The following is a 25,220-nucleotide window of genomic DNA, read 5'->3' as shown; positions in this document are numbered from 1 at the left end:
ACTTGATGGCTGATGAAGTAACATTTTCAATATCAGGTTATTCTTGGGTTTGCCTGTCTCCAGTATTGAGCAGAGGGCCTATAAATACTTTTTCTAAATATTAGTCATGCCCTCCTCCAGATGAATTATATTTTATAGAATATATTACTCCTACCTAATCCCCCTATTTTTATATCACCAAAAAATAGCTATTTCAGAATAGATTGAAATAACCAACCTAACCCAAATCTAAAGGAAGCTTTTCTATTGAGTAATAGCTGAATTCTGCAGTTCTGTCTGAATTCTTAATCAGTTCTTTCCTTTAAATGAATTGAAACTTTCATGAGAAAATGCTGCATAAATTATCCTTAAACAGAAGAGCTATCCTAAAATCCTGTTAAAAAGATGTTGGTGAAGTTCAGACTGTTTAAACTTCTGTATATTATTATGAAGTGCTAATAGTTATTTGCAGCTGCTTTTGCATAATCGTGTCTTTACAAATACATTGCTTGTGGTTGAAAGATTTGTAGACAAATACGTTGAAGAACATCAAGATGATGTTCTTCAAAAAGGTGATGTCTTTATTCACCCAGGACTTCCACAAATGTGTCATTGGTGTCTGGTATTTGTGTTACATAGATGGTGTTAAGCCTTATTTCACTTGAAAATTCTCATTATTTTGGAAAATAAGGATGAAAATTTGTTTGTTTTGAAAGAATATTTACTGTGGCAGTAGCATCTTATATGATCATCTGATTGAAAATCTTTCATTCTTCGTGTTTATGAATCAGGAGACCAATTAAGTAAAAGAACTTTTGACATTAGCAGTGCAAAAGTTCTAACACCTGCTAAAGTAATTTCAAAACCTCTTGTTTTGGTTGTTAGAAACATTTGACATAAACCAAACATGAACATCATAATTTTTTACTTACTCTTCTTTAATAGTTTTAGAGGTTTAGGACATTGTTGTTATTTTGCCCTAAAGGGTATAAATTATGGCATCTGTTCAAATTCTGTACTCAAAACCCATGTTTTTTGAGAAGACTGCTTAAATGAGTGTCCATAAAAGAAAAGATGATCAAACTGAAGAAGTTTATTAAGAGCTTGTCTTATAAATGGATGAGATCTTGGGGTTCCTTTGTACCTCCACAAGTTAAACAGGAGAATTTTGTATGCTGATTTTTCTCCTGCACAGCTAATTGGGTTGCATTTGAGAGAACTGGAAGCCCGGGAATGTTGAGATTTTAAAAGGGTCTTAAGTGTAGCTGTAGATAGAAAATGTGATACATTATTAAGATAAAGCCCTCATAAGCCTCTCCATAAAACTGTTTATTACTGCCATGTAAACCAACATTTGTTTTATTCACACTAATGGCAAGTATTGAAGTGTTTGGATGAAAAAAGGAGCAGTACTGATCCCCAAAGCACCCTTCTTTGCTGATTTGGTCATTAGATGCTTTTCCTGCTGCCTCTTTCACATGAATGGGTTGTTCAGGGTTTCTCAGAAACCAATTATTCACCTGGATGGTTCATCTTGGTCAGACATCCACAGACAAACAGAACAACCTAATGCAGTAGCTCTCCAAAGAGTAGGATTTATTTTTATAGCAGCAATCTATTTCAACAATGCATTAAAACAATTTTCTGGTGTTCCTAACGCAAGGTTTTTATTGAAAAATGTAGTGCTTAAAAACCATAAGTATGTGACCATATGTTATAAACATCCCAGTAATTGTTTTTTTAAACATGCAGCCATACAAAGTAGAGGAAATGGATGAGGAAGAAAGTATGTACCAAACCTTTTAGGCTGTTTGGTACTAAATATCTAATTGGAATTGGAATTTCTGTGTGCTGCTTTTTCTCTATGAGATATTGGCGGAACATGTTGTACCTTCAATTTCCAATTTCTCCTCTTCATATTTTACGGGGACATTTACAGACTAACCAGTGAGATTTTTCTGCGTTTTTAGTTGTTGTTTAAAAAAAAGCCATCCATTTGTATCAAAGGGTTCTAAGAAGTTATTTAAAAAGGGAACGAACAAAGGTCTTTAGATTCCTTCATTGCAGATATCTGTGATTTGGCACTGGAAGGACAAAGAAAATAATAGAAATTAGGGTGAACCAAAACCCAGTGATTTTGAGAAACATGCTGTAAGAGTAAGATGGTGTGCTTCACATTGGATAAAATAATGGAAGAAGTTCTTCACCTGTGGAGAGGCTGCTCAAATCTGAAGTGAAACATCCACACCTCAAATGCTGTGTCCGGTTCTGGGCCACTCAGAACAATAAAGAACACCGAGGGGCTGGAGCGTGTCCAGGGCAGGGAACGGAGCTGGGGAAGGGGCTGGAGCCCCAGGAGAGGCTGAGGGAGCTGGAAAGGGGCTCAGCCTGGAGAAAAGGAGGCTCAGGGGGGACCTTGTGGCTCTGCACAACTCCCTGACAGGAGGGGACAGCCGGGGGGATTTGGGATCTTATCCCAGGGAACAGGGACAGGAGGAGAGGGAACGGCCTCAGGCTGGGCCAGGGGAAGGTTCAGATTGGATATTAGGGAGAATTTCTCTGTGGAAAGAGTTGTCCAGCTCTGGCACAGCTGCCCAGGGTAGTGGTGCAGTCCCCGTCCCTGAAGGGATTTAAAAGCCGTGTGGATGTGGCACTTGGGATCAGTGGTGGCCTGGGCAGAGCTGGGGGAATGGTTGGACTCCATCCTTGGAGGGCTTTTCCAACCTAAACAATTCTCTAATTCTATAAAATGTTAAAACAGGACCATTTTCTACCACTACAGAGCCACATTTATTCCAAGTTATGTCCTTGTTACTGAAGCAAGCTAATCTCCTCAGTTTACAATTTATTTTCTTGGAGAGGTCTTGTCACCCTGAGCAGCATTTCACAGTGTCATGCTGAGGGCAATTCTCCCACTGATGGCTCTTGTTAATATTACCTGTAATGTTATGCAACTGCTGCTGATTGGCAGTGTGGGTGGCCAGGAAACTGAATGATGGGATAAAGGGAAGGAGAGTATTTTAAAGGGAATGAGTCAACCATATTAAAAGACAGTCTCGGTATGAAGTGAAAAAGAAAAAGAATTGGAGAAGAAAAATTATTAGTATAGACAGAAATTCAAAACCAAAAGTGGATTTTGAAGAAAGGTTGGCTCCTCTCTGCTGCTCATATGAACTATCACATGGAGCAAAGTAAACCACTTAGTGAAAACTGATTTCCTCATCACCTGGCCTAAAAACAGCATTAAAGAAATGTAGAAGGGAGAATTTACATTTTGTTTATCACCATTGACAGGAATGGATGCTTGTTCTCTGTGAAACATCTTTCTGAAAACCTCTCAGAAAATGTAGAGAATGTATTTAGAAGAAATTGAAATTTGTAAGACCGTGCTACTCATTTTTATTGAATTGTATAGACACCCTAATGTTTTTCACAGGTGTAATTGAAAAGATAAACTTTTAATTCCCTTTCATGTAGTCAGCTATTTCTCCTAATTTTCTCATTTCTTTGTTGATTAGGAACTAAGTGAATTAGTGGAATACATTGCATGTTTGTTATGCTAAATCAGCTTTAATAAATAGGAATTATTCCACAGAATTGGTTAATTATAGAAACAATAACCCAGAGTTTGGGCAGAAAGTAGCAATTCGTAACAATCTCGGAGTTAGAGGCAGAGAACTAGGGGTGTTCAGCCTGGGGAAGAGAAGGCTCTGGGGAGACAAGCCTCTAATACATTGCCATTGGTTAATCCTCCTGTATTTGTTATCCCCAGCACTTCTGGGAGATGTCTGATTGCCTTCACTTCTCTGAAACAAAGTTGAGACACGTAAGATACCTTTTTTTTTTTTTTTTTTTTTAATTGCCCTTCAGATATGTTACTGGAATGTGGTGGAGCTCTTCCAGATCTGCTCTTGTTCATATTCAGACTGGGGCCCGAGCTGGGTGAGCTGTGGCCCACTACTAAATGACATGTTCTCCAAAGACACTGTAATCCAATGCATTTTTTTGTTGCTATCAAGCTGGTACGATGTGTACAGAGCTTGTTCCACTCCAGCATTTGTGTGTGTGTTAACCCAAACCCTTGATCTCAAAGATAATGTTGGCTAATAACAAAAAACAGCTGTCCTGTTCTAGAGAAAATAAGATGTATTGTAACATTGCAGGTTCAATTTGCTTTATTCACTGCAATAGGACTCATTATCTGAAGTATATCTGTTCTCCCCAGATAAACTGAGGAGAAAATGGATGTTGCAGTTCCCAAAGGCAGGTCTTTCATCTAATCACCAGCAGATAATTTGTGGCACTCACAGAGAAATCAGATGCTTACTCGATGCAGCCAAAGAAAATTATCTGAACAAATAATGACAAGTTTTCCCATTCCAACACTAATCTTCTAGATTTTGATAAATTGAGTCAATAGGAAGAGTCATGTTACATTCCCATGGGAAAAAGCTTCGTGGAATTTTTCTAGTACATAAAATTATTTTTCTGCAATAAATTAGCCATCTTAACATGTAGTAGCTTAATTAGAGTCTATTAGAAAACTTAGTGTCAATTATAAGTAACCAGTTATAATCACAAACAGGATTTTGGTGAGGAAGGGTTGAGAGACTCTGGGATTGAGATGTACAACATATCCAGGTGCTTTGCTGTCTTTCAGCAGTAATCTCTTATCTTGTCCCTGTCTATCACTGCTGTGCTTTATGAACCAGGCTACACAAAATTAACTTTGGTCCCAGAGTAGACAAGACTTCATAAATATTCTAGGAAATTTTATTTAGTTGGATAATGCTGTTTTTACATATTTCTATCAAGAGCATTTTGCTGCAACATTAGAGAAAATACCATCTGTTGCTCGTAGTTCATTTTGGAACAAGTGCCTGTGTACATAGACTTATACAATTATTTTCTGTGAGTTTTGGGTATTCCACATCTCAGTTAAAGGTTCATTTTTTGGCATTCAGGCTGCAGCTGCTCTGTGCTTCCAGAACATTCAGCAGAGCAGTGGTCAGCAACTTCTATGTTTATCAGAACTGATGCAGTGTCTTTGTGTCCAAATGTCTTTCAAAAATAAGATGGAATGTACGGAAAAGAGATTTAATCTTAAAGTTACCCCATTTATTTGGTTTGTTTGCTGTCAGCTCTCAGAAGGCTGTTTCTCATCTCCTAACAATTTCCATTTTATTCAGCTCTAGAGAGCAGTTCTTGAAATTTGTTCATGGAGGTTATTTGGGCCCAGGTTAATAGAAAAAATAATACTTGTACTGGCAGTGACTAGTTTTGGAGAACTGGTATGATAAGAGGAAAACAAAACCACTTTCGTGTACTTTCTAATCTTCTAGAAGAACTTATCTCCTTTGTACTGAAAACCACTTCAAAGCTCAATAATGGGATTTTTCTGATAGGCTTCACACATCTTTGTTAAGCTATTCCCTTTAATTTTCAAAATATTTAACACCATTGAAGGAATGAATATAGTATGTGTGCTGAGTGGTGTCATAAAGGATTACTTCTTTAATCATGCTGCTATCTTTAAATGTATCATAAGAAATAAAAGCATTTTCCATGATTTATCTTCAGCTCTGGTATACGATGGTAGCTGTAAAACAGCTTATTCCTGCTCACAGCAGCTTGGGAATCTAATGCCATAACCCCTTGTTAAGTGTCTGCTATCTGGGACCTGACATTTTTTATCATGGACTGCTGCTGTTTAATACTGAACCATCATAAAAGCTTTCCCGTGTGCACACTGTAACCTTCTGTATGAACAGCAACAGGTTAAATCAACCTTTTTTGTAATTCCTGTTTTTAAACATGCCTAATATTGTCATGAGGCAGTCAAGCGTTTTTTGTTTTTTTCTGTTTTGTGTTGATTTTCTGTTGTTGTGCTACCATCTCAGTTTCCCTTTGCACTGATTTTTGGTGTTTGAGCAGGGTCTTGCTCTATGGGAGAGGCAGGGTGTGGCTTTAGCAGTGACAACATTCCCTTGCCTCCTTGGCACTCCCCAAATTGTAATGATGGATACATCTGCTCTGCGAACCCCTTCTTATTTTCTTATGCCTCTCACAGCAATTTCACTAGCAATTTTCACCCCAAGGGCAGGAATACAGAGTCTTTTGGCTGCTGGGTAGAGAGAAGCACTGACTTTTCCCACTGACATCCTGTGCGTCATCAGGACAGGAAAATCTTCTGCTTGGGTAGTATGGAAATTATGGAAACTCCATTCAGTCTTTGTTTGTATTGAGGTCTTGGATAACACAGTCTTGCCTGTGAAGTTTTTTCTCTTAGATAGGGTCAAAATTATTCAGATTGGTAATTCAGTGGGAGAGAACAGTTCCAAGGCATTGATGGTTTTAGTGTGTCATATTAGAGATGCTGAACCACAGGATCTGATCAGTGAGGAGCCACTTAGGAATGAGAACTTAGGAATTCAGCTTCTGTGAAGTTGACAGTTTTAGTCAGGGATCAGTTTATATTCAGTTTATTTTGATACCTTCTCAATTAAAATTGCTTGTACACTGAAGATGGGTCTGCAAAACCATAGAATTGTAGGATTGTTTGCTTTGGAAAAGCCTTCTTGAGTTTGAGTTGGAAAAGTCATTGAATCCAACCATTCCCCCAGCCTGCCAAGGCTACCACTAACTCGTGTCCCCAGGTGTCACATCCACATGGCTTTTAAATCCCTCCAGGGATGGGAACTCCAACACTACCCAAGGCAGCCGTGCCAGTGCTGGACAGTCCTTTCCATGAAGGAATTTTCCCCAATATCCAATCTAAACCTTCCCCTGGCCCAGCCTGAGGCCGTTCCCTCTCCTCCTGTCCCTGTTCCCTGGGATAAGATCCCAAATCCCCCCCGGCTGTCCCCTCCTGTCAGGGAGTTGTGCAGAGCCACAAGGTCCCCCCTGAGCCTCCTTTTCTCCAGGCTGAGCCCCTTTCCAGCTCCCTCAGCCTCTCCTGGGGCTCCAGCCCCTTCCCCAGCTCCGTTCCCTGCCCTGGACACGCTCCAGCCCCTCGGTGTCTCTCTTGTCCTGAGGGGCCCAGAACTGACTCCAGGATTTGTGTAATCTGTAATTACTGAGTGATTTTCTCAAGTGACAGCAGGTAGTTCACAGGAAATATGCTGAAAGTTGTACATACACTTCGCCAGAGTGTCACAGTTGTTAGTGCTAAGCATAATATCAAGGATGAAGAAAATATTTGATAATATAGTCAGAGATGATGCTGGGGTGATAGGGTACTGGTGGATAAATTGCATTCCTGCAACTGTAACGTACTGTATGTATTAAGATTTGGGAGATGTGAAAGAAAAACATTAAGAAAACTGTTTGGGTTAAACTGCTAATTGGTGTTTTTTTCTGGCCATTTGCAAGATGTAATGTTTTGCCATCTTCATAATAAGAATATGGGTTTCTGCACTTTGTTAACATCACATAGGATAAAATGAGTAAGTGCCCATTCCAAAGAAGCATTAAAATACTGTAAGGATGCTTAAATCTGGAGTTAACTACGAACTAAAACACAAAAATAAATGCCCGTGTAGCAACTGTATCTTCTTACAAAATGGTTAAATTTGTTTCTTTTTGGACAACCACTTACTTGCTTCAAAAAGGGTCATCAGAAATAATCTCTGAGATATACTTTAAAGTCTACAGATTTCATTAGGTACTACTGTTTACCCTTCTATTAATACTACTGTTAGGTTAAATGCATAAATTGGAAACTGTGTCTTATATAAGACCTGTATTGCTCCTGGTGGGAGCCTACAAGGAAGTGGAAAGCGATTTTTTACAAGAGAATGGAGTGACAGGACGAGGGGGAATGGCTTTCGAGTGCCAGAGTGCTGGGTTAGCTGGGATACTGGGAAGGAATTGCTGGCTGGGAGGGTGGGCAGGCCCTGGCACAGGGTGCCCAGAGCAGCTGTGGCTGCCCCTGGATCCCTGGCAGTGTCCAAGGCCAGGTTGGACAGGGCTTGGAGCAGCCTGGGACAGTGGAAGGTGTCCCTGCCCATGGCAGGAGGGGCTGGAACAGGGTGGTCTTGAAGGTCCCTTCCAACCCAAGCCATCCTGTGATGATTGTCATTCCACGATAATTACCGAGTTTTCAGCTCTTGCAGCACTAATTGCTGTGTAACTTCTCCAAACAGTTCTGCTGGTGACATTTTGCAGCTAAGCTGAATGTGTAGGGCTGGATTCAGAACTTTTTCACTTGAGGAATGTCTTTAAAGTCCTCGAACTCTCCTCAAGGTAGATTAGTTCTGTTAATTAAAGCCTGTATTATGATGATCTATTTACCTTTGTATGGTGGAGTTGGGCTTGCGTATGGAACTTGTTCTTTCTTGTTCTGCCAGTCAAACTAAACAAAATCTTCTCATACCTCTAGGGAATACTGCTTAGTTTCATGGAGAAATGGAGAAATCTTCATTTCCTTTCAACAGCAAGAAAACCTCATTAGTATTTCAAGCACAGTATGACTAAATACAAACTCACAGTTTTAATTTTCTTAGTACGAATGTTGTCATCTTATAGTAGAAGTTGCTTCCCAGGTTTTATGGGATTTTAGACAATGATTGGGTTCAGTTTTACTAAGTACTGTTTGCATTTTGCTGTCATTATTGTGTGTGGTTTGGAAATACTATCTTGGGAGTGTTTGAGTTCCCAGGTGGTGACTGTCAGGTATTTTGGGCATTGTGGTGGATCCTTCATGCTGGAGCTTCTTGGTGGGCTTAGACCAGCCTCTGAAGCTTGACCCTGAGTACATGTCTTCCAGAGTAATTTACTTTTTCTAAGGTATTGTGGTGAAAATCAGTTTGTTTGATTTGATTCATGGGGAGGCTTGGACCAACCTGGTGTAGTGGAAGGTTTCTCTACCAATAAACCTTCCAAACCGAACTCTTTTGGGATTCTGTGATTCTGGGAATTGCAAAATCCTCAGTAAACAGGTAAAAAGGACACAGGACTATGAGAATGTGACACATCACCACAAATCAGTAAAACACTGAGGGAATCTGGGCAATTTTATAGTAATTTTTGATTGATTCTGGAGCCTGACTTTGAAAGAGGTGGAGGATAAGTTAAAATATTCTGAAGTGAAGTGGTTTAGGATTGGAATTTCAAAGATAAGAAGGGCATAGATGGAAGAAGAGATGAAGGTGAAGGGGTGACCAGGAGCAGGAGATAAGCTGTGGATTAGCTGTAGGTCAGCTGTATAGTAAACATAGTATGAAGTCAGGTAAGAAGTACCAGTGAAGCATCTACACCTTCCCTGGGTTATATTCATGTCCTCAGAAATGGCTCAATATCTCCTGGGCCAGTGCAAGTTGGAAAAACAAGGTTTTGGAGCTTGAAAGCAGTTGGGCTTGCTGCCTTGGCAGGTGTCCTGTGGTGTGTTTTCCCTTGGAGCAGACTGCTCCTGGGCCTTTTCCTCCAGGACAGGACACACACTGTGGCATTTCCTCTGGTGTAGCCTTGTCCTGGGCTGTGGTAGGTGCTGGCACTGGGATGCGGGCTGGAAACGCTACATTCCTCGTGGGAAATGTGTTCCTGCATGGGCTGGCTCAGCGTGGCTGAAAACCTGCACTCTCAGCTTGCTGGTTACTGGGGAGAGCAGAGGAGGAGTGTCAGGATGGACAGTTTATTTGGCCAAGTGTCTGGCAACAAACTTTGCTCTGGTGTGACAGCTCTGCTTTCATTTCTGAGCTGTGCTCAGCAATGCCAGGATTAATTCTTGAGGTTATAATCGCTCTCGGCCCTGCATTTTTTCACGTAGTACCTACTTTACCAAAAGTTGTCTGGGCTTGACATAGAACAGCCAAAGACTATTGCCAGTAAAAGAGATAAAGATAAGATTCTGGTCACCAAAGGCTTGGCTTTGAAGTTGCTTTGCTCACTCAGGGTATGAGCAGCTTTCTTGTGAGCTTCCTTCATTCCTCTCTGTTCTTCCACTCCTTTGGCAGAGTGAGTTTATTTTGTTGAAGGTTTTATTTTCTGCTGAAAGTGCAGGAAATTCAGACAGCTCTCTTGGAAGCTCCCCAAAGCTAATACAAACAAGATACATATGCTTCTCTTAAACTAACTAAAAATAAAGTAAATTATTTGAAAAATATTTAACTGTAGATATTCCCCTATAAAGACAAAAGGGAAATTTACATCATTACAGCTGAGGATGCTGATAAATTATGTTATCAAGGTGAAATTCTCTGGAGTGTCTATTGTCTATTCCTCACAAAAGATTGAGGAGTACCACCCTGAAATCTGGAATAGCTGTGTTACAGACAGAAGTAATAACTACTGAATGTCCAGAAGCATAATTCATTGAAGTATTTTTTAGCATCTACAAAGCCAGATGAAAAAAAAAGTGATGTAAAATGAACTGAAACTGTCTGTTCAGCTATATTTTGTGTGGCTGCAGCTTATGGATCTGGAGCAGTTTACCAAATTTTTCCTGCCAATTTCTCCCTAGTAAAAAAAATCACAGAACTTGTGTGTTTGGGGTTAATTTGGCATTCTTAGTCCTTTTGATATCTGTTAATTGTGCAGGGTATGTATGCTTTTTTTTTTTTCCCATTGCTGACAAAATTGCTTTTATAGTCATATCTGCGTCATGAAGGAAGTAGTTGTTTATGACTATAATTTTTTATAATTTATGTTCACAAATTGTTGAATCTCACTGAAAATATTATAGATGAAGAGCTATAGTGAGTCATCATGGACAGGGGCTCAGAATGGAGAAGAGCCATAATTACAGTTGCCTGTGCAACATCCACCCTCACCTTTTCTCTATTCCTACATCTGTATGAGGCCGTCAGCCTCAGCACTGAAGATGATGGGTGGTCCCACAGTCTGGATGCAGCAGCACAGACATGGTGCAGCTCTCCCTGACATACCAGGGCCTGAAGGGGCTCCAGGAGAGCTGCAGAGGGACTGGGGACAAGGCAGGCAGGGACAGCACACAGGCAATGGCTTCCAGTGCCAGAGGGCAGGGCTGGATGGGATCTTGGGAAGGAATTGCTGGCTGGGAGGGTGGGCAGGCCCTGGCACAGGGTGCCCAGAGCAGCTGTGGCTGCCCCTGGATCCCTGGCAGTGTCCAAGGCCAGGCTGGACAGGGCTTGGAGCAGCCTGGGACAGTGGAAGGTGTCCCTGCCCATGGCAGGGGGTGGCACTGGAAGTGCTTTAAGGTCTTTTCCCACCCAAACCATCGTGGGGATTTCCTGAGTTGCAAAGAGAGGCAAAGGGAGCAGATGTCCTTAAGGGGTCACTCAGAACTGGCAGAGAGAGTGGTGAGTCCGAGATGGTTTTTCTTCTGTGAATTGTGGAGTTCCTGGGAAGGAAACTATTACATCACGTCCAGCTGTTTTAGGTAGCTGCCTCACAGCTTTTGCACACTGTGTGCACTCCTGGCTCCGCTGAGAGGGACCAGCAGTGTTGGTCAGAAGGAGCTAAAGCCACCAAGCTTTGACACAAAGCTGCTTGCACTTTTGAAAATTCAAATGTCAAAGCATTTTATTGCTGGCAGCAAGTTCCCACTCACTAAAAGCCATTCATTGTCATAAGCAGTTAAGATCAGAATTGTGTTTGGACATCGTTTTTTTGTCAGCCTGCATTTCCATCAAGTATTTCTTTTGCAATTACATGTGACATTTCCACTTTATTTTGTCAGGTTTCTTTGAATTAAGACTTCAGCACAGTGTGGTGTCCTGTTGTTTTCTTTTACCCTATTTACATTGTGCAGTTGTAGTGTACTCCCTCACCAATCCCTGCTCAGGTTTGCTTTTTTTAGGCAGATAAGCTTCTTCCTGCTTATTGTCCTAACTATATAATTAGCAGTTATTTAGCTGAAAGTGTAATTTGGCTGAAAAATTGCTGTGATGTGAATGCACAGTGAGAAATGAGGCTGTTTTTAGTACACACAAGTGACCTGGGTGTCTATACCCGTTGTTATATGGTGCATAACACCATTGCTGTGAATCTTGCCACAAAGGAAAAGTTGCTTTGTTAGATCTCCAATTTTTAAAAAAGTTAGAAAGAAGACCTCTTCAGGCTTACAATTATTCATTGCTTTGGATTGGGGTTTACTGTACATCCAGATAAAAGGAAGGAAAACCAAATCATTGCATTTAAGTAAGTTTCAGCTTGCAATAAAGAAATATATAATCATATCTGTAATATATAGTCTGAAGAATGTAATTGTCATGTGGACATGATGCGAGAGAGACTTAAGTTTGTTCACTGGTGCTTAGAATCATGGAATAGAATCCCTGAATGGTTTGGGTTGGAAGGAACCTTAGAGCTGATCTTGTTCCACCCCTGCCATGGGCAAGGACACCTTCCACTATCCCAGGGTCCTTCTCTGAGAAACCTGTGGCTGAGTGTGCAGCACATCTTCCTTGGTTAACGATCAAAAATGCAAAATGTCATTAGGAAATCTGTCACCATCCGTGCTGTGTAATACCCTGGGTATCACTCTGAAGAAGAGCAATGCTTAACTTCAGTCTGGACCCAGGACTGAAGGTCAAAAATGGGCTAATCAAGAAGCTTATTTCATCATGAAAGAGAAACTCATGTCCCCCTTTGCTTATTGATGCCATTTCATGGCATCACCAGTCACCAAAATTCTGATTTTTCAACAAGCTATTATTTTTCATATAAACTAACTTTGGAGGAAAGAAAACAGAAAGCTGAATAATTCTGTATCTGTTTATATTAGACACTACAAGCCACAAGGGATGGTTATGCAACATTAAGCTGAATTACACAAGACCTGCCTCCCTTTATCTCCTCAGAACTGGTAACATTTAGAGGGTGGAGATTTGCATTCATTCATGAGAGAACTTTTAAAATCAGTTTTTTATTGTCACAATAATTAAAATAAATTCAATGTCAAATTGAATTAAAAGGATGAGCACTCAGAATGTTCCATTGTGGGAACCAGGAGATGGAGCACCATAAATTAAACAGATTTTTGGTGACACTGAGTTTTTGCATCCTCCGCTGACAGTGATTTGTTTTTTGATGGATAAATATGTCTGTAAGGAGCTGAACTGTGAGCAAATGCCTGGGGTTCCGTGGTTAGGCTGCTTCACTTCTCTTGATATTTAAAAGCCATATACTTTTCAAGTGGTTCTACACATCAGGATGTAAGTACTGAGTTCTGTGGAAACGTTTGCCCAGGAGGATGCCATGCTAATTATTAACTGTACTGCAGTAAAGAAAGCAAAAATATTCCAGGATGGTCAGATCCAGGAACACCCAGCTCTGCCCATCGTTTGCCTTGGCTTTGAACTTTCTTGTGTTCCTTGATAGTGTTTATCAAACTCAAAATTGTTTTTCCCAGATAATGTTCTTATTCATTGTGTTTTCCCCTGCATCCTCTCAGCTTATTTCCATTCTCTTTTCTCTGGCATGATTACTTGTTTTTTCCTTTTAACAAAAGACTACCCAGACATGTACCTGACTGTCTTTTAGCTGTCACTGCCTGGTTCATCCCTTGTGCATCTAGCACATGACCAAACATCTGTCTTTTTGCCTTAAAAGTTAGAAACTTTGTAAAAAAAGCACCACATTTAATTTCTCTCTTGAGAAGGAACAAGAGGTGACTACCTAGAATTATGCACAGTAATGTGAGGGCTGTGCCTACATTCCTGTCCCCTTTGCAGGCATAATTTCAGTCTCACAGTGTTGGTACCAAGCTTTTAGCTTCCTCTTTTCTTTTTAATGATGGTTGTAATTATTTCTCTGGGAATAAACAAAAAAAAAAAAGGTGAGGGAGGACTGCTACACATCGATGTTGACAGAGGCATTATCTGAGCCCTGTTTTCTAAAGGAATATTGTAGTAATTTTAAATGTGAGTGCCACACTGAATTTGTCAATTGTAAGCAACAGGAAACTTTTAACTCCTCTCTGTTAAATACTGTTCAACAGATTGAAGCATGTCTACGTTTCACAAATCAATATTTTACTTTTCATATAACAGCTAATACAGTGGAAAAAAAAGCTGCTGAGGATGATGTGTTAGTCCTTGCCTTGGCCACACACATTCAGCACAGCATTTCAGCTATGTTCAGCTGCTCTGAAAGTAATACACAGGGTGATAAACTGCAACAACAAAATGTTAATGTAGCTTAATTTATACCTGTCTTGATACCATGTCTGGATGCGGTGGGGCTGGAGCTTGATACTGATGATACAGAGCAACAAAACCACAGGGCATTTTATCAGCATTTCTCCACTGTCTCATCCAAATGCTGTCCTTGGATTTATGCTTGTTTTTTCCCTTGTTTTGAAAACTTTTAAACCCTTAAGAATGATTCAATGTCTGATTATCGGAGCAGACAGTTCTGATAATGTATGTGCAATAAAGGGATTCAGTGATACTTCCCTGTCTTTTATGGAGATCGTTCTTCTTATAAATTCTTTCTTGTGTAGTTAGTTGTGAGTAAAAATCTTCACTATATCTCCTATTTTTCTTCATGGGGGTCCCAGATTCTGCACCTGCAATGAGGTAGCTGAAATACTGATGATTCTGTCCATCAGTTCTTTAAAATGTTAAATTTAATTACTGTGCAATAACCTCTGAATCTTTTCATTGTTTGAAGCTGACCACTAGCAGAGTCTCCAGCCTGTTGGAAGATGGTTAGCAATGCTTTCTGTTTCAATTAGCTGTATGCCTGGGGTTTAAGCTGAGCACCTTTCATTAAGAAACATCTAGTTTTTGAAAAGTAGTTGTGTGGTTTGTTACCTTTCTGGCAACTGGGTAGATCTCACTTGGTTTGGAATCATATTATTTCTGTGAAAGTTGTCTAGTCTGTATTTTAGGATAGTGTCTTGGTCACTAGCTCACCCTGCTGCACTGAGGGCAGAAGTATGCCAGTGCTCAGGGCGTTTAAAAATGCACCACAATACACCATATTCTGCAGTAAATCTGAGTTGATAAGCAGGCACCATTTCCCATGTGAGTTTGGTCTGGATTTTTCTTCAGATCTCAGCTGAAGCAGTTATTTCTATTTTTGTCTAATACTTTCCATTGCACACCCTTCACAACACCTACCTGGGATGCTGTTTCATAGCACAATAACTACGTAACTACAGGCAGAGGAACCACCTGCGTTTTGAAAGTAAAGATTATTTCTGTCATAGAAGAATGTGATCCCATTGACAGCCATCAGCTTTGTAAGGGCTTCTGCCATCATTGTTAGCTACACTACAGTGCTAATTTAGGTGGTGAAGTCATTAAAAAATAGGAGATACTTACATTCAGAAAAAAATCTGTAACCTTCACTGTCAGGCTTCATTGCTAAAGAAGGAATTTTACTGGAATGCATGCATGAAATATTCCTCTTTAAACAAGAACTCCAAAAAGCTTCCACTTAAATCTCCCTTGCACATGTAGAAGACAAGTTTTGGGGATAACCAGACTCAGGTGTGGGGATAATGATGGGATCTCACTTCTCCATGGTCCTCAGTGTCACAAAAGAAATGCAGAAGCAGATTAGGGGAATGGTGCTGCCTTCTGCAGGGCCGCATCTAGGAGAGTGATTTGGGACAAGGGACTGAGAGATGAATGCCTTCCCACTGCCAGAGGGCAGGGCTGGATGGGATCTTGGGAAGGAATTGCTGGCTGGGAGGTGGGCAGGCCCTGGCACAGGGTGCCCAGAGCAGCTGTGGCTGCCCCTGGATCCCTGGCAGTGTCCAAGGCCAGGCTGGACAGGGCTTGGAGCAGCCTGGGACAGTGGAAGGTGTCCCTGCCCATGGCAGGGTTGGAGCTGGCTGAGCTTTAAGGTTCCTTCCAACCCAAACCATTCTGGGATTATGTGACCAACACTTCTAGGAAGAAATGCACCTTGCTTTGCATGGAAAGCTCCAGAGCAAAGTGGTAGCAAAAAATGTTGCTCTTTATGAGTCTAAACAGGATAATGAAAATTCCTGTGTTCTCTTCTGCCTTGGTGAGAGCATACATCTGCCACATGACAATTCCTACAGTGCTACTTAATAGTAGAAAATAACTGTGTGCAGATTGAATGACAGCCCAACAAAATGCTGTCGTAAGTACTGCCTTTTATGAAGAATTTAAGTGCCTTGTGATAACTCAGAAAATGAACTTTGTGGGCAGTTGGCAAGAGGAAAAGTCAGTGGTTTCTTTGTTCATACCCAGCAGAAAAACTCAAGCTGGTTTAGCATGGCTCACAATCTTGCCAGACCTGTAAAGTCTCACAGTGTTTAATGTGATGCAGACAGACTAAATGATACAAACTAGGTAGAAGTGCCCATTTTTTACCCTATTCCAAGGCAGGACAGACAGCTCTGCAGTTGGAATAACCATATTGGAGATATCCTGATGTGGAGCTCAAGGAGGGAAATCCAGACACCTGGCAGGAGTTCACATGCCAGCTTGTTCAGCTTAGGAAGTGTGAGTTGTCAAATGCACTGACAAAATCAAAAGCTCTACAAGCTTATCTTAGTGTGAAGACCTAGTGCACTACAAAAGGAGATTCCTTTTTTCATTTGTTACAAGTGTTCTTCAACGCCAAGAAAATACTTTTAAAAAATAGTCAAAGGGGAAAAGTCTGGTAACAGTGACAGATGTTCAAGGTGCAGTGATGTTTGATCCAGTCAGTTTTCCTTCTCCTGCCTTTGCTTTTTTTCTTTCACCCACTGTTTTTTATTTCCCTCTTATTTTTACTCTGTTTTCCCTATCCCTCCTTCCTGCAGAGGGGCTAAGCAGAAAATGTAATAAATTAATTATATGCTGAAGTGCTTTTACTTAGAATAGTAAAGGCTGAAAAGATTGTTCACTTAACCCTTAAGAATTTGGCTGATTACAATATAGTAATGCTTTATGTCATAGCTCCTGTTGGGAGAATCAAGCTATGAGGCTGAGTACTAGTATGATGTATTTCAATTAAAATTTTGGTGATTACTGGAGAAAACAGATTCCTTTCCAGACACATGGATGTCAGACTTGCTCACCATAGAGACATTACTAGCTAATAGCTTTATTAATAATGTTTACCTGTGCACTGCCTTTATTACTCAACATTTTACAATGGAAAAGGGCACACTGACCTTTTACTCCTTTCTTAAAGGCACAAGACCTGAATGTGATCGAGGAGGTGATCCGAATGATGCTGGAGATTATCAACTCCTGCCTGACCAACTCCCTCCATCACAACCCCAACCTGGTGTACGCTCTGCTTTACAAGCGGGATCTGTTTGAGCAGTTTCGGACTCACCCCTCCTTCCAGGACATCATGCAGAATATAGATCTGGTGAGTGATACGTGACTTCAAAGATGGTTACACTTGCTTATGTGATCTCTTTTTACCTTTGAGAGGTGGAAAATATTTATCACCTCTTACCGGTTTGTTTTAAAACGTTGAGTTTTTCTTGCCTGTTTTTTGGGCCTGCACTGTGATGACTTCTGAGCAGCATAGGAACACAGAGTGGTTTGGGTTGGAAGGGACCTTAAAGGTCATTTAGTTCCAATCCACTAATTTCTTGAACAATTCTTTCCCACATTTTTAACACAGGAGAATCAGAGGGATTTTGAGATACCTCTGGTAAGGAATTCCCAAGCTGTGACACATCTTTTACCCTCCAAAGGGAGGACAATGTCAGCTTCTCTTGACCCCCCTTGTTAGGAGCAAATGCTCATTTTCATCATCTAACAATCCTTTTCCTTTTCTCTTACTCCTATCACCAGCCTATTAATGATTATAGGGAATTATTTTTAAATAACTAAAGAGCAGACAGTCAGCTGTCTTATTCTCTGTCTGTGTCTAAATATGTGTTGTTTTCACCTGTGGAGTGTTTTATTCACAGCAACCTTCCCTTTGTGTAAGGAAACATTTTAGAAGAAAACAGAACAAAATTGCTCTGGGTAAGAAGCTGTTACCAGTGTGACTCTCCATGGAGTATGACTTTGGGAAACAGTTGCTAATTATTTCTGCATCTGGTAGTAGTTTTAATGTTCATATGGAGAGCCTGAGCTTCTGCTAGAAAAATCTGAAGCATTACACATGTTTTTCTGTCTTCTGGTCAGTATTTGCAGAGCTGAGCAATGTTTGAAGCAAGTCTATGATTACTGGATGCAAAATATTGGAAGGGAGTGCTGAGCAGGGTGCTAAGTCTCTGGATGCAGTGAATAACATATTACTGTGTCTAATAATCTGCAGAGTTTCTGGCTGATTTGCTTTTAATTACAGGAGATTGACAGGTATCTGATTGCCCATAGAGGAAAGTAATTTTAAATATTGAACTGAAATCCTGCTCTGTACCTATTCCTTCCTCTTGTGTTCTCTCTTCACGTTTTCTGGTGATGCAAGAGTTTGGGGAGTGGAGGACTTTGAGGAAGCTCAAAACTCTCCAAACTTTCAGCAGCTGCAGACTATAGGCAGCATGATGCTGTCTGCATGATTAGAACAAGATGTCTTCAAGTTGTGTAAAGAGGATATGGTGCACTGAAGATAACAGTTGTCTACATTCCTGACTGAGATAGGGACCTTCTCTGGTTACTTGCCCACATCCAGGGTAGCTGGTGGTGGCCAGATCCTTCTGCTTGCAGCCCTGTGCCTCCCACAGACAGCAGCACGTCCTTTCCTTTGTAACAGTTAAATGTAGGTTTTCCTCAACAATTTAAACAATTCCTCCCCAAAACTATTTAATATTGGGTTACAGCATAATGCCAGTTACATTCAGAAACTATTTAAAGCTTTCCAAGGGAGCATGTTGAATTTTTAAATAGCTCCTTTGTTAGAGAAGTGAGGACGTCAAAAAAAGATTTTTTTTAATTTTTTTTTTTAAATGTACCTGTCACCATCTGGCAAGTGGTAAGAGCTGTCAGGCTTGTAGATCTGAATAAAAGATGAGATTCATCTGACTCCTCGTCTACCCTGTCACGTCCTGCACTTCATACACAGTATTGGCAGCACCAAGCAGAACCGGTCTTTGTCTTGTGTGCTACAGTCAGAATATTCTAACAAGTCTTGCTGTCCCTTGGAACAGTGGCAAATCATGTTAGTTTTACTGTACACATTGCAGGGAGCTTGTCTGGGAAACATGGGCAGGATTTGAGGAAGAACCAAAATGAGTTTCTGGCTCCAAGAACTTGCCAGACTTTTCACTGCTGTGGTGGAGCTGGGAGCTCCATCCTCATAGCTGTATGGGACACTGTGGATGTCTGAAATGTAGCTGTGCTCTAAAAGGAGCCAGAGAAAAAATCTTAAAAGATTTGGCTCAATAAATTTCTGAATGGTATATACTCATGGGGAGAATCTCCCTGTTCTTGACTTGCTCTTATATTCTTATTTCAGCATCCATCCCAGCCTGCTTTCAGATAGAACAGTGCTGGCCAGGCTTTTTGTATGACCAAGGCTGGTTATTCAGAAGAGGGTGGATCCACCAACCTCCTGTGTACTGGGGAGCTGTGTTGGCTTTCAGGCTTTCATTGTTGTGATCAATGAAATGTTGTCGCCCAATTAGTGTAAATTGTAGATGGAAATGGTAAATGTTGCAATTTTCGGTAATGCAAGAGTGGTCAAGTAAAATTAACTTTCTAAAGCTCATCAATTGTGTCTGCAGGAGCTCTGCTCCATCCTGACTCCCTCTCTTGGTATTTTCTCTGGGCATAAACAGCAAAGTACGTTTGGTTTATCTGCACTCATGCTTCACTGGAACCAGGAGTGTAATTTTTAACAATGGCATTTACTGATAGGACAAGAGGCAATGGCTTCCCACTGCAGGAGGGCAGGGATAGATTGGATATTGGGAAGAAATTCCTATGAGGGTGGGGAGGCCCTGGCACAGGGTGCCCAGAGCAGCTGTAGCTGCCCCATCCCTGGAAGTGTCCATGGCCAGGTTGGACAGGGTTTGGAGCAACCTGGTCTAGTGGAAGGTGCATTGGGATTGGACTGGATGGCCTTTGGAGGTCCCTTCCAGCTGAAACCATTCTGGAATTCTGATTCCAGTCATCAGATAGCTCTAGAGATTCACATGAGCAGTAGGTGCCTGTTGTGCACTGTGTCACTCTTGACATCCCTCTGCTCCAGCAAATTCTGCCCACCAGTTGATAAAAGATTCTCCGACTGGAAACTGTAGTCCAGATTTGTATTTCATAGAGAAATACTAACAGACAATGTGATAATGTTTAATGGTGCAGAAAGCAGACCAAAATACAGAGCATGTAAAGTCTGTAATTAGTTTTGGACACCAGAACAGTTGCCAGTTTGCCTTGTCAAGAATGTATAAAATAGATGTGGCATGTAAAAACTTTAATGCTTATTATTTTTACTCTATTGGACATAATGTACTCATCAACCAAAAGGAAGCATGGAAGAGGTGAAAAGGCTAAAAATTTGATGAAGAATTAATTGGAGAATGTAGTGGGGATGTAATAATGAGTAGTTGATGATGCAAATAGAAAAAAGCATCTGCTGCAATTCTGCTTATGTATACAAGCAGAGAATAACCTAGAGGTGCCCTCTAACTCTAATCACACTGGTGACATCTTAGCTGGATTAATCTGGGTTTAGAATCTCAGAATAATTTAGGTTGAAAAAGACTTTTGAGACCATCGAGTCCAACCATTCCTCAGCACTGCCCAGGCCAGCACTGACCCATGTCCCCAAGTGCCACATCCACACGGCTTTGAAATCCCTCCAGGGACTGGGACTCCACCACTACCCTGGGCAGCTGTGCCAGTGCTGGACAGTCCTTTCCATGAAGGAATTTTCCCCAGTTTCCAACCAGACCCTCCCCTGGCCCAGCCTGAGGCCGTTCCCTCTCCTCCTGTCCCTGTCCCCTGGGATAAGATCCCAAATCCCCCCGGCTGTCCCCTCCTGTCAGGGAGTTGTGCAGAGCCACAAGGTCCCCCCTGAGCCTCCTTTTCTCCAGGCTGAGCCCCTTTCCAGCTCCCTCAGCCTCTCCTGGGGCTCCAGCCCCTTCCCCAGCTCCGTTCCCTGCCCTGGACACGCTCCAGCCCCTCGGTGTCTCTCTTGTCCTGAGGGGCCCAGAGCTGTCCCCAGCACTGCAGGTGTCCCAGCAGTGACAGCACAGGGGACAGCACTGCCCTGGGGCTGTGTCACACCCTGGCTGACACAGCCCAGGGTCCATTGCCCACCTGAGCACTCCTGTGCTCATGCTCAGCTGGCACCATGAAAGAAATTCCAGGTAGAAATAAAAGATATAGAAAGCAGAACCTCTGAAGGTCCTGATTTGCCACAGGAAGGGTAAAGTGATGTGGTATTTTTCAAATAAAACACTGCTGCGGAGTGAAATGGAATAATCTCTTTCACATACTTGTGGGTTCACAGTTCATAAGGAAAGACTTTTCCAAGGTTAGGAATAATGAAGCACTGTGGTAGGTTTTCAGGGATCTCTGGATAGCAGAGGTTTGGCAGCATGGCACTGGGGCAGAGGACAAATCAGCCTGGGGCTATAGGCACAGGTAGGTGTGGGGATGTCTCTGCAGTCCCACAAGAGCTCAGACTAGAGCAGGAATTGCCCAGGTTACCTTCAGTACAGACCTGGCCACAGTAACTCTGGGCTCTTCCTCAGGATTTCAACCATTCAGTTTACTCTGGAGTTTACATAATCTCTGTGCTTCATCAGTGAGGCAAAAATAAGTGAATCTATAAGTGGTCATGTATTGACCACTTTTTATTAAAACTACTTATTTGCCTCTGTGTTTTTATAAATTTAAAAATCACTATTACCAGCTGATTGGGAACATATGGGAACCATTAATATTGTACAGAAGAAACTGAAATCAAAATACCTTCTGCTTCCTATTACTTTACTTTTCATTTTAGAAAGCCATTTTAGTAGGAGATAGTGAATCTTATTTAGCTAAAATGGAACATTCTTCTTCGGAATGATGAACAAAGAGGAATGCTATGGTTCCTCTTCTGGCCTTGTGCAGAAATATTTCAGCTGGGAGCTGTCTATGTGCCTCCACTTCAGAGGTGGTCTGTAATTTGGTCAGCCACCTCAGATATGCCAGGAATTTGGTGGAGACTCTTCGCTTATCATTCCTAAAGATGTGTTTGGTTCATGGCCATGGTGAGAACTCCTTGGCTTTCACTGCTCTCATATTTCCTACAAGCGAGCAACTGATACCAGGTGGCGGAACTGGCCTAACTAGGAGCTGCTAGAATTTTGTTTGCAAAATAGTCTGATAGACATCAGAAGGTTGGGAGCAATGGCTTAGTGATGCAAAGGATTCAATTGATGCAATTTCCTACCAGAAATTTAATTCTTCAAAGACATTTCCCTGCTAGAGTTTAAAATCAATCTAGCTGGCTTGACTCTGGCATAGCAACCCCTGTTGTAAGACCTGCAGGACTTAAGAACTAAGTTTTTATGACTTTCCCTAAAATGTCCTTAGAAAAACCTTGATCCTGCTATCCTGCTGATTACCAGAATCTTGTTAAATACTCTAAGGTTCTGGGGTTTTGGTGGGTTTGGGTTGAGGTTTTTTTGGTTGTTGTTTGCTTTTGGGGGGGGAGGGCACAGTCTTTTGCCTGTTGTTTTCCTCCTCACTATTTCACCCTAGGAGTGAGGGTATAAGAATACCTGGAATACCTCATATGTCCTTGAACATGCTCCTCATTTCAAGGTGATTCTGAAAAATACAGTACTTCAAGTTTGCTGATTAACCTTTTGTGTTTCTCCTGCTATTGAATCACTTGAAGCTGTTTCACCCATTCTTAAATCAGTGAGGGTTGGTTTTGCCTCCCATTTGCTCCAGGTATGACTACTGGATACCAAATGTAGCTGTGATTTATGTTTCCCTAGGAAGCTACTTAGTTGAAGTGCTAATCTTGTGGTACTTTACAGCAAGAGGTTTGTTTTTTCTTTTTTTCTCCATTCATTGTGCCATCAATACACCATATTACTCTCCCAGTGGTGAATGTGGCTGGAAATAAAATACTCAAAGTGTTTCTTTCAGTCACTTTCAAAGGGAAACAAAATTGACAAAAGCAGGTTCAAAACTTATTCATTTTGTGCCAAGTGATTTTTTCTTCTGTCTTGCAGAACTGACCTTTACAGTTGCAGGCAGAGGAGGCAGCAACGTGTTGTACTGTTATTTTTAGCTGGAGGAGAAGGAGAGGAGCTGTCATGTTCATTAGGCAGTGGCACTGCCTGGGCTGCTGCAGGCCTCATGGCACTTCAGCATCTGCTGACAGATTCCAAGTGGAGAAAATATCTTGCCCTTGATAGCTCTGCTGTTGGCATGCTGTAAAGGGAAATATTTAGTTAATTCAGCCTTGCAGCCCAATTGAAAACAATAGTTGGGTGAAATAACAGACACTGTGGTTGTTCTCTCACAATCACAAAAATTATCTCCAAAACCTGAAGTATTGCCTTTAAGTGAAAAATGTTTCTAAATCGTTCTAATCTTGTTGTACTTTTAATAATCTCTGGCAATACCTTGTAAGTTTACTGTTTAGAAAACAAAAGGAGAAAGTATGAGTTTCTCATGGAAAATTGATCTCTAGGAAGAAATTCTCACTGCAGGGTTGTTGAGGCCCTGGCACAGGGTGCCCAGAGCAGCTGTGGCTGCCCCTGGATCCCTGGCAGTGTCCAAGGCCAGGCTGGATGGGGCTCGGAGCACCTGAGACAGTGGAAGGTGTCCCTGCCCATGGCAGGGGGTGGCGCTGGATGAACTTTAAAGTCCCTTCCCAGCCAAACCATTCCATCAGTCTATAATTAAAACCAGTTTTGGAAATCACTACAGAAAACAGTTCTATTATAGAAATATTAATGGTATTTTAATACAAACCCTGGCAAGGCCTGAGCTGGAGGTGGCCAAGCCAGGTTCCCCATGCCCATTGTACCACAGGTCTGAGTACCTTGCTTAGCCAGGATTAGACTCTGCACAGGGCAAGGCTCTCCATACACCCACTGTTTTATCTGGACAGGGATCAGATATTCCTGATGAGGGGCTGTCCAATCCTGGGTTAGATGTGCCTTCTAATTTCTGTTTAGAATGGGTTATGTTCCTTCATGGAGAGGCCTTTCAGTACTCAGCATGACTAGGAAAAAAGTAATATACAGCAACTTGTGGAGTTCCTTCTTACACTTCTTTTTAAGCAGTCCTTGCAGTTCTTTTCTGTTTTCTTAGACCAGTTGCCCAAATAATTAAGGAGAAAATTAATTTTCAGAGTATCAGGAAGACACCATCTCTCAACCTTGTTTATTTCCCCTAAGATCTGGGGTTTTTCTATTCATACAGTTACATGTTCAGTTGGTTTTAAAGCATATACTAAAACCTGAAACTCATTTAATACTATTCACCCAGGGGTTTTTTTTGTCTGGTTCGTTTTACATTCGATGGGACAAGGGGTGGAAATCAGTTAATTTTCATTTTTATTTTAAATTCACCTCTGTTACTTAAGCATAGAAGATAATTAAAGCTCTTTCAAAGGAAAAGGCTACTCTTCCTTAATATGATGTTGAGCTTTTATATTTTTATATCTGACTAGATTAGTAGGAAAAGTGTAAGACCCTCTGCTACAGAGGTTGGAGCTTAGGCGTGAGGTATGTAATGATGGATGCTTTTTGATTTTATTCCTGACCTGAAGCTAATAAGAAAATGCCTTCTTTAGGATCTCCTCTGTATAATTAATCTTCTTTTATTTTTTCTTTTTGCTTTTCTGTTTTCTTACTTCATTGGGATACTCGTGGGTACCTCACTGTTTCATGGGGGTATTGTGCTCTCAGGGTCCAAATGAGAGGTACTTCATTTCTATCTTGTTTGAAGTAATAAGGCAAATAACTCCCAGAGATAAGTACCATTATTAAAGTAGATATTTTTAATTTTAGTCATCAACTACACATCAAAAATAGCCATTCTGAGTTCTCTAAAATGCTGACATAGCCTGAAAATGCAGGAAGCCTGTCTTGCTTTTGTTCTTTTGAAATACAACCCAAAGAAGATTAGTACCTTTACCACAAAAACATAAGTCTTTTAAAAACAGGTTAAGATTGAAGGGTTTGACTTCCCAAAATAGGAAACGTCAGAATTCAGGGAGTATCTGTGAGCTTCATTCAGTTTTTTTTACATGTTTGCATTATGATAGTATTTTATCCTTTTGGTTAAAAGCTAAATATTAAGTTTTGCTTTTGTTGTGGTTTAGCAGAACTTGAGCTAACAAGGCAATGCCACTGGGATGGATTCTCTGCAGGAGCCTGCCCTTGGCAAGAATGGGTTTCACCAGTGATTACTGACAACAGAGGAGTGTTGAAA

General features: G+C 41.2%; 1 protein-coding gene across 6 annotated transcripts in view; it reads left to right on the top strand.

Moving 5' to 3' along the window:
* The window catches only part of DYM (dymeclin), a 216,403-nt gene that overhangs the window by 151,666 nt on the left and 39,517 nt on the right, over positions 1 to 25,220 (top strand). For 3 of the 6 annotated variants that reach the window (XR_015799699.1, XM_014894890.2, XM_088157402.1), the window contains 2 exons: positions 3,752 to 3,805; positions 17,059 to 17,241. Coding sequence is in view for 5 of the 6 variants with exons in the window: in XM_014894890.2 (XP_014750376.1) it covers positions 3,752 to 3,805; positions 17,059 to 17,241 (237 nt within the window). In the remaining variant the exon portion in view is untranslated. The remainder of the gene's footprint in view (positions 1 to 3,751; positions 3,806 to 17,058; positions 17,242 to 25,220) is intronic. The other 3 variants (XM_014894892.2, XM_088157403.1, XM_088157404.1) reach the window with 1 other exon arrangement.

Source organism: Sturnus vulgaris, chromosome Z (genome assembly GCF_052056855.1).
Source record: "Sturnus vulgaris isolate bStuVul1 chromosome Z, bStuVul1.hap1, whole genome shotgun sequence".
NCBI lineage: Eukaryota > Metazoa > Chordata > Aves > Passeriformes > Sturnidae > Sturnus > Sturnus vulgaris.
The sequence above is the reverse complement of the archived record's forward strand: the minus strand, read 5'-3'. Positions and strand labels throughout refer to the sequence as shown.